Below are 10,346 nucleotides of genomic sequence, written 5' to 3'. Positions count from 1 at the left end.
ACGTAATAGGACTGACTAAGAACAAGTCCTTCTGTTGTTCTAAGAATTTTGATTTCTAGAATCACATCAGCTAGGCCCATGTCTTTCATGTCAAATCTTGAGTTCAACATATCTTTCGTGGATTTGATTATCTTATCATTACTCCCAATGATAAGTATGTCATTTACATAGAGGCACAAGATGACATAATCACTCTCTGTGACTCTCATCTAGACACATTTATCACATTCATTGATCTTGAATCCACATTCCTTTATGGCATTATCGAATTTCTCATGTCACTACTTTGGTGCTTGTTTCAAGCCATATAATGACTTCACAAATCTACAGACCTTGTTTTTCTGTCCTGGTACAAAAAACCCCTCAGGTTGGTCCATGTAGATTTCCTCTTCTAAATCCCCGTTTAGAAAGGCTGTCTTTACATCCATTTGATGTATTTTGAGATTCCATAGAGCGGCAATAGCCAACAATATTCTAATGGAAGTTATTCTCGATACCGGAGAGTATGTATCGAAGTAATCAAGGCCATCTCGTTGTCGGTATCCTTTAATTACCAATCTGGCCTTGTATTTATCGATTGTGCCATCTGATTTCATTTTCTTCTTGAATATCCACTTGTAACCTAGTGGTTTACTTCCTGGAGGAAGATCCACAAGTTCCCAAGTGTGATTTTACAAGATAGATTCTATCTCAGATGCAATTTCCTCTTTCCAGTGAGGTCCATCAGAAGAGCCTACAACTTCTGAGTAACTTCGGAGCTCACTTTCCATCATGAAAGTGATAAAATCCGATCCATAGGATTTTTCTACCCGAGCTCTTTTGTTCTGTCTAGGCTCAACCTTCACGGGTTCCTCGTCGTCGTCATCTTCTTCTTGGCCTTGTGTTTCGGTTGCCCATTTTGAGGAGCTAGCATCCTCACCGGTCTTATACGGAAACACATGCTCGAAGAAAGAGACATTTTTTGACTCGATTATCGAGTTCTTGTGTATCTCCGGTATGTGTGACTCATACACACAAAATCGATAAGCACTGCTGTTATGTGTATATCCAATAAATATGCAATCAACAGTCTTTGGTCCTATCTTAATCATTTTCGGATCAGGTACCAACACTTTGGCAAGACACCCCTACATTTGTAAATATTTATAGGACGGTTGTCTTCCATTCCACAACTCATAAGGGCTCTTATCTATTTTCTTCCGGGACACCTTATTTAAAAGGTAATTAGTTGTTAACACAGCTCCCCCCCCACATGAACTCTGGCAGTCCAGAGCTCAATAGTAGAGCATTCATCTTCTCTTTTAGAGTTCGCTTCTTTCGCTCAGCAACTCCATGTTGCTGAGGAGTATAAGGAGTTGTTGTTTCGTGTCTGATCTCATGTTCAGCACACAACTCAACGAACAGTGACACATATTCACCGCCTCGGTCACTTCGAACCACCTTAATCTTTTAATTAAGTTGGTTTTCAACCTCATTCTTATAGAGTACAAATTTCTCTATTGCTTCATCCTTACTTTTGAGAAGATACACATAACAATATTTTATATTATCATATACAAAAGTGATGAAGTATTTATTACCACCACGTGTTGGCGTACCTTTTAGGTCGCACACATCAGTGTGCATTAGGTCAAGTGGTTCGTTACTTCTTTCAATATGTTGAAAGGATGACCTTGTCATTTTCGCTTCAATACAAATCTCACACTTATGTTTTGGGTCAAGGTGGAATGAAGGTATGCTTTGCATGTTTATTAATCTACGCAACACATCGTAGTTAACATGTCCTAGTCTACCATGCCACAAATACGAAGACTCAAGCATATAAGTGGAAGAGCTTTCATTTTTATTTATCTTAGGCCTAATGGCCATTATATTGAGCTTGAATAGCCATCAAATACATAGCCCCTTCCTACAAACATTCCATTTTTGGACAATACAATTCTGTCCAACTCAAAAACAATGCGAAAGTCATGCTTGCTCAAAAGTGATCCGGATACTAGATTCTCCGAATCTCCAGAACATACAACACATTGTTTAGAGTAAGGTCCTTGCCCGAGGTCATCTTCAGCACCACCTTGCCTTGGCCCATGATGTCTAAGGCTGCTGAGTTCCCCATGGACAGTTTGTCTCCAGTGACTTCTTCGAAGTTGTGGAGTAGCTCCTTGTTGCAGCACACATGTCTGGTGGCTCCAGTATCAATCCACCATTGTCGCGGGTTTGAACCGCCCAGGTTCAGTTCTGAGACCACAGCGCAGAGGTCGTCCATTTTTGGTCCCTCGTTCAAGTTGACCTCTTGCTTCTTCTTCGACTTTCTGCACTCTGAAGATTTGTGACCCACTTTGTCATAATGGAAGCATTTCCCAGAGAACTAATTAATATTCCATTAGCAATGGAGTCCTTCCTTTTCCATGTCTTATAGGTATCAAAGTCACGTCTATGCTGTGTTGTAGAACCATCAATCGGTTCTTCCATGAATTGATTTACAGCCTCTAGAACTTCTTGTTCCTCAAAAACGTATTGCATCTTGAGATGTCAGATTTTGTAGTTATCCCTATATAATTTCTCTACCTTATTGAGTTCAGCTATGATGTTTTTAATTGTCATGATCTACATAAATAAATACATTATTTATTATTTCAGTGTAGTTTATATATGTGCAATTATTTATTGACTCAGTATAAATTAGAATTAGTTTACAAAATCAAGTGATAACTTTGTTTCCACTCATCATTTGTATGTTCTAATCTAATCAACATTGATCAATTATATTACACACATCCTATCTAATGAACCAATCATTATTAAAATGAACTAATCATTTTTCATATGAACTAATCATATAGATATATGAACTAATCATATTCACATGAACTAATCATGAGCAAGTTAGTTAACACATAATATAACTGTTTATTTATCATAACTCTGTTCGTACATAACAACAGAAATTATTACATGACTCAAAAACAAAATGAGCTAACACAGTTCGTATATAACGATAGTAAACAGAACACTAGTAACATAGATAAGCTAACATCACTCCCACTAGGATAAATGCTAGAGCAGTGGGCAATTGTATCTCGTTTATCCCGGACTCTATGATGGGTGAATCAGCCTTAGATGTATCCATCAGATCTATTTCTGGATCTTCTATACACTCTTGAGGATCCTCTTCTGATTCTTCGGGATCCATCTCTACATCCTCCTTGGGATCCATCTCTGCATCCTCCTCAAAATCTTCAGGATCCATTTCTGGATCCTCTTCAAATTCTTCGAGGTTCGTTCCTGGATTATCCTCAGATTCTACGAGATTTGGATCCTACTCAAAATCTTGAGGACCCCATTCCAAATGAAGTAACTATTTGCACATCTCTGAATATGAGATGTGCCCTTCAGAATCATCCCAAAGATGGAATGCTATCTGCCTAAGATGTTCCAACAATGAATAAACCAGAGCCCATCTTCTTTCTTTGTCCTGGACTGAATACCCTTCTTGCTCTAGATTCCAGAACAGCCAATCGAGCCGACCAATAAGCCTACCGACTCCATGATTCTGGTCATATTTCAGTTTCTTAATCTCCTCCCATAGCTCATGTTGTCGTTCATAGCGATCATTCATCGTGTATATTGTTCTGGAATTGAAAATCATGATGTCAGTACAAAACCGACAAATCAGTAATAAAAATCGATCAAATTCAATTCCCGCATATAGAACAAATATATGCAGAATACACAAGTTATTAAGACAAATAAATTTTCTTTATTTGGGGAGTCTCATGTGACTGACACATTGTATCGGTCGATCAGGAATCCGGATCTTAAGCTTAGTCTATTATCCTCATTATAACTAATCTAATTTGACAAGGATTTCTGACCGATGTTCTGTTATTGTTTAAGCTCATTTGAGTCAATTCAGACTTATTGATCAAACTTAGGTCCGTATAATTCATCCAATATCCATTGAATTAAGTCTGACCCATTAGAATAAATCTAATCTTTTTGATCAAATCTGACACATCAAAACTAATCTGGTCATATTTGATCAGCCCAGCTTGTGAAATCAAAACGATCTCAATTAATTCAATAATAAACTGAACTAGTTAAACCAACAAATAATTTAAACTAGATCTAGATATCATTGAATCAAACTGGTCTGCTTAAATCAACTAATAATTTAAATCAGACCTAGGTTTGATTGGATAAATTGGGTTTGTTCAATTTTTAATTGATTGAACCATAAATTAATTAAACATGTATTTATTAATTGATAATACATTTCCTTATGTATTTAATTAATTAATAAATATATTTAATTAGATTTTATACTAGCACTGAGGTTTATGCATGTGAAACAATCAAAATTTTTTTCACCGTGCTTCATCAAAACCTACTGTTCATCTCATTTTTTTTAATCGATTGAGATTCAATTAAATCGATTGGTTAATCAATTAAAACTAATTCAATCGATTAAATACAGGATTTACTGTGACGTGAATTTAATCGATTCAATTTCCTTCTCAATGGATTCAAATGAATGAATCGATTGAGCAATCGATTAAAACAAAAAAAATTGTGCACTGTTCATCTTCTTCTCGCGACAAACACGAGGCTTCCCACGGCCAGCTTTGACTGGTATTTGAACTCGGTTGCCGACGCTCCTTTACCACGATTTATGCCACTGAGGACTACACGATTTCCATGTAGCCAGGTGGAAATCGTGGCTTCGGGATGCCGATTCTTGTAGAAATCGAGTGAAATCGCAACGTTGTAATTTCTCAGTTCCGTGCATTGAAATTCATGCTTTCAAACATTCTCTGATACCATTGTTGTATCTTTGAAAGCATGAATCAAACACAAGAATAAAGTTGTAACCACTCACAGTGATCTGCCGAAGAAATCAAAGAAGTCGTCGGACGTCGCTATTGTCGGAAGCACGATCACAGGTAACCGGAAAGTACTTCAAGGTTCACGAGCTAAATCCCTTTCCTCTCAGATGTTCTCCTTTGCTCACCGTCGCTTCCGCTGTGCACAATGATCACCGTTGCCTCTTCCCTTTTTTCCTTGCCCTCTCTTTCGTCGATTGCTCTTAGATGCCATTTTAAATAGGAAGCAAAACATCAGTTCCTAACCATGGCTTTCAATGGAGAGAGATGAAGGTGAATGGACATCCTTTCATTTTCCTGACATTGCAACTGATGCAACGTCCAATAGGAAGATGTATACTTGGCATTTTGAGGAGCATTTTCTAAGACAATTGAAGCAATTTCTTCATTCACGTTTACTTGCAACTTAACCAATTCAATGAAATTTCCATGATTAGTAGAATGGATAGATTCATGACCTCTAAATACACACCCTTGCATAGCTAACCATTTTGTATTCTCTATTGAAGTCTTAAGTCATAATTGATTACTCAACATTTCTTAAGAAGTTACCTTGTTTATAACTTTGTCAATGTGATGAGATGAATTCACTAAATTATTCCACTCTTCCATAGCAAAATTATATAGTGAATCCGTATTGCCCTCATGGTGTGCAAATGAGCATTTCTTCCTTTCTTTGACTCTCTTCCAATCTTGAAATCCTTCATGAGTAAATGTAATATATTTCGAGGAACATTTGTCGAAAAGATAACATGGAAAACAAAAATGTACTATTTTTTTGCTTTTGAGTACTCTAACCATGGGAATTATGCAAACCAACCATATTGAAAATGTCGATTTTGATTTGAGTATGAAATGGGTTGATACTTACTCAATTTAGATTGACATGACCCCATTTTGATATAATCCTTTCTAACATCATCATGCATATCCACGGGATAATTTTATAACAATAATAAAATAATCTTGAAGTGTGGCGAACATATAACTGTGATGAATCGTACATGAACCGTAAATTGACGGTTCTTAACCGTGAACCTTAACCATCTTGAATGGTTTAGGTTAAGGGTCGACAGCCAGGAACCGTCGAACCGGCGATTTTAAATCGTCAAATCATTGGTTTTAAACTGGGGTTGGGTCTAATGGGAAGAGGGGAGGGATGGCTGAGGGAGATAGGAGTCGTTGAGTCATAACGTGATGCGTGCATACAGAGTCGTGAGGTGGGGAGCGATGAGGTGCGAATCGTGAGGTGCGAATTATATATTAGGGTTTGCCGATTTAGGATTTAACATTTGGTTTAGTTTGATTTAATCTGATTCAACTAATAATATTGGTTTAATCGGTTTAATCAAATTTAGATTTTCAAAACCAAAATCGAACCGATTAAACCAATATAATCGATATTTTAATGAAAAAAAACTGAATTTCCAATTTAACCGAATCGGACTTTTAACTTCGGTCAGTTAATTCGGTTTAGTCAAATTTTTACTCACCCCTACTTCTTGATCGAACTAGCTTAAAAAAGAGATTTCAAAAATGTGTTTTCTTTTTTCAATTGGCATCAGATATCCAGCTCACGCCGATTAATCTTGAGGTATCCAGCCTGACTTCCACCGACCACTAGAGATAAATAGGGAAGTACTTGTAACGGGCACCCATAACCAATCATTAAGATAAATTTATCTGCTAATTCATTAAAATTGGGACTTGATTACGTCCTGCTGCTGCGCCATTGTCCGAGTTCAAAAAGGTGTTTTATGTGCTCCATAAGTTTTCAAGTGAACTCAACTCGCACATTATCATCATTTATTGTGATTTTTTAACTTTTGGAAGTCATCAAACATTTGTTTGCTAATTCCTATTCTAATGAAATTGGGACTTGATTACGTCCTGCTGCTGCGCCATTGTCCGGGTTCAAAAAGGTGTTTTATGTGCTCCATAAGTTTTCAAGTGAACTCAACTCGCACATTATCATCATTTTTGTGATTTTTTAACTTTTGGAAGTCATCAAACATTTGTTTGCTAATTCCTATTCCATTCAGGGACTTTTAACTTATGTAATACAATATCATAGTGTTTCCAATAAGACAACATTCACTCAAATTCCAAGTATTATATAATCGACATTTAAGTTAACTAGTTGACTTATCCCCAAGTATTTAGTACAAGAACAATCGAGACGGAAAATAGCCAACTGTTTTGATTCATTCATCCTCAAAAGGCTTCAGAGACAAATCGAAGAAGCTCGCAATGAGTTCATCCACATTCTCTTCGCTCACATATAAGCTGGAATGCATGGGTTGCTGAAGCCTACTTCCACTTAGAAGCTTGTTTAGTTGCGTGATGAGTTCGTCTTCCTCTTCTTCAGCTGATGTTTCAAGATCCCAAACCTTGAAGACACTCTCACGCGATTCAGTAACTTCTTCAGCAGTGGAAACTTGGTCACTAGAGTTTTCTGCATCTGTAGATGGATTATGGTGTATGATATGATCGTCTTGCACCTTCATAATAGTAAGATGTGAAGTCTTATCGATAAAGGTAGCATGTTCTGTTTGCATCTCCTCAGGCAAGTCATCGTCCATGACATCGTGTTGTTCTATTGCCTTGTTTGTATCGACAAGTACTCTATCATCGTTGCTCTCTATGACGGAAGGTGGAGTTTCATGATAAATAGGATAGGAGTTTAGAGCATCGAGGAAGGCATCTCTAAGTACCATCCATTTATCGTCTGATGATTCAGGGCCGAATGCAAAGCAGGAATCTACCCATGTTGCCTCTTCTGGTGTGAGTACAATAGTCTTCTCATTCGATTTGAGCATCTCGGGCGGTAAAGAGATAATATCGTCTGAGAACTCAAATGAGCTCTCGTGAGAATCATTAATTTCTGTAAATAGCACCGAGATTTCATCCTCATTTGCTTCCATAAGCTTCAGTCTGTTAACTGTTACATTAAAATAAAGGTTAGAAGTGCATTTGATGGAGAACAAACACACACAGCAAATCAATTATCGTTTTACAACCCAAAAATCAACGAGACAGAGACAATTTCATAGGCTCGTTCACTACTATTTTACTATACTCAGCACAATTACTGGAAATTTCATAACAATCAATGAAAAATTTTAGGAAAAAATCTAGGGAACACCAGAAACATATCGGAAGAATATCGTGTTAAATTGAGATTGAATACCCATAAGGAAAGTAAAAAAGAAAACTATGTGAACTATAATATTTCATGAAATGCTGCAAATTTTTAATCGACAAGCTGAAAACAAGAAACCCAGCTTTTTTCCTTTGAATATGGTAAAGTTAAAATTAGTAGTTTAAGTTTAAAAAAAATGATGAGGGATGATATGAGGAAGGTGGAATCATTGACAGAGTAACAAAACCAGCAAACCTAAAATCTAAAATATTTTACCTTAAAAAATAGAAAAGCATCAACAACTACAGGATTGATGGCATGCCTAAAATGCTATTCAGTCATGGTAACACTTGCATCCAGTTTCATCACCAAAACATTGTTATGTTAGAGTTAGGGTTAATTGCTAAATCTATCAGGTACTTTGTAAATTCAAACAAATTTTAACATAAATTTTCAAAAATTAACAAATCTATTAAATATTTGATCACTTTTAACAAATCAACTATGTACTTTAAAAATAATTAATTTATCATTGGAGCAAAAAAAAAAAGTGATATTGTTCACCACAAGCGGTCCAGTATCATCAATCCCATGACAAGATACAAACAAGTAAATCATAGAGAACATTTTCCCCTAATGCAGTGGTTGTTTACATGGGGAGGTTAGACACCCAACGAGGCATTTTACATCCGTTGAAAATTGACACCAAGACTTATTGGAGCAATCACCCATGCAGGTACCAACTACGTGACTATGTCAACTCGTGGAGGCTAATTAATCTATCATGTACTAAATAAAATGTAAACACATAGGCAAAATTCCATTAACTCATTAGGTGTCTCTTTCATATTATATCTCAGTTAGTTTATATCATCGATTATGTTATTTTTAGTGAAATTTTAATAGATTTGTTAAGTTTTTATATTCACTTGATAAATTAGTCAATTTTGAAAATGTGATTTGTTAAAAATTATAAGGTAAGTAATCAATTATTTTTTAAAAAAGACATGATTGATTTGTTAAAAGTTACAGAAAGTATGTAATAGATTTAACAATTAATCCTCAAAGTTATTAGGCCAAAAAAATGAATTTAATGGCATGCCAAAAATAAGGATTCATTCACAAAAGGTAACAAGAGATGACAAATCCATAAGCACCAATTAGTGAAATGTCCTACGACATAGCCAGTGAACAAATTGACGACAAAGCATTGGTGATATTAGAGTTATTCACATAAATAGCACATGTAGACATTGCACATAGTAATGGATTGATGCAGTAATCTGATAACTAGAAGCAAATGTTTATAGTGAGTACAGCAGTAGAACTCGCAATTAAGAAGTCCCCTTGTGAAATTTTCCTCAAAGAACAAAAAGTATTAGTGACAAAAGAATCAAAAAGTGAACTAGTTGATTCAACTCCAGCAATGTGAAAGCATTCGTGGTAAATATTGATTCAAAGTATTAGCACTGTAAATGTTGAAAAAACATTCAGACAATAGCAAGCAACATTAAGCATTAAAGTAACAGGTACTAATTTAGTCCATAAATCATCATAGATGAACGAAATAATCTGACGACTTGATCATCAAGTGCAATTCAATGAAAGAGCTCCCAACCGCGAGAGTATTTACAACAACGAAGCCATTGAGGCAAAATAACAAACAAGTGATATGCCAACAGATGACCTAACAAAAGAAGACCAAATCGTAGATCCTCATACCGAGCATCCAAAGAAGAAACGACCATAAATACAATGGAGTTGAATGAGGCTTAAAGCATCATCATCATCAGGCAAAATAGCATTAAAATTTCTTCTCCTATAACCAACGAAAAAAAAAAAGAATGTTGTAAAACGGCAGGGGAAAATGCAAGATGGTGGCTTACGAACTTTACCTGTCGATTCAGAAATCCGAGCAGAAGAGTGAAAGAGAATGAACGATAAGAAACTGCGGCCGATATCGAGGATTTAGCGGTGAAAACATATCCGTTTCGGGGGGTTTTTAATATTAATAAAAAAATAGGAAATTTTCATTTTACCCTGCACTTCAACTTATTATTCGGGAACGCCTTTATAATTTACTATATTTGTTTACTTTTTACACTTTCATAAATATCAATCAGATTGGACAAAAATCAAAACAGGTGGTATTGAATATTTCGATATAATAATATTTAGTATTTAAAATTTAAAGTTTAGTATTTATATGTAACAATTACTTAGGTAGCTATTTTAAAATGATTTTAATAAATTTAAGATGGTTTTGATGATATTTAAATAATTTAATTAGATTAGTTAAGAGTGTTTTAATATAATAATAC

At 35.6% G+C, this 10,346-nt stretch overlaps 1 protein-coding gene across 2 annotated transcripts; it reads right to left on the bottom strand.

The window, feature by feature from the left end:
- Positions 1 to 6,909: 6,909 nt before the first annotated feature.
- Positions 6,910 to 10,066, bottom strand: LOC122053689. 2 transcript variants are annotated; one of them, XM_042615676.1, is made up of 3 exons: positions 9,921 to 10,066; positions 9,748 to 9,844; positions 6,910 to 7,824 (listed from the first exon to the last, which is right to left on the bottom strand). In XM_042615676.1, the coding sequence occupies exons 2-3, from the start codon at positions 9,752 to 9,754 to the stop codon at positions 7,088 to 7,090; spliced, it is 744 nt and encodes a 247-aa protein (XP_042471610.1). In that variant the 5' UTR covers positions 9,755 to 9,844; positions 9,921 to 10,066; the 3' UTR covers positions 6,910 to 7,087. The 2 variants fall into 2 exon arrangements, with proteins under 2 accessions (XP_042471610.1, XP_042471611.1); XM_042615677.1 differs by lacking the exon at positions 9,748 to 9,844.
- Positions 10,067 to 10,346: the final 280 nt, after the last annotated feature.

The sequence above is a fragment of the Zingiber officinale genome, chromosome 3A (assembly GCF_018446385.1).
Source record: "Zingiber officinale cultivar Zhangliang chromosome 3A, Zo_v1.1, whole genome shotgun sequence".
Classification (NCBI taxonomy): Eukaryota; Viridiplantae; Streptophyta; class Magnoliopsida; order Zingiberales; family Zingiberaceae; genus Zingiber; species Zingiber officinale.
This window is presented reverse-complemented; position numbering and strand designations above follow the sequence as displayed.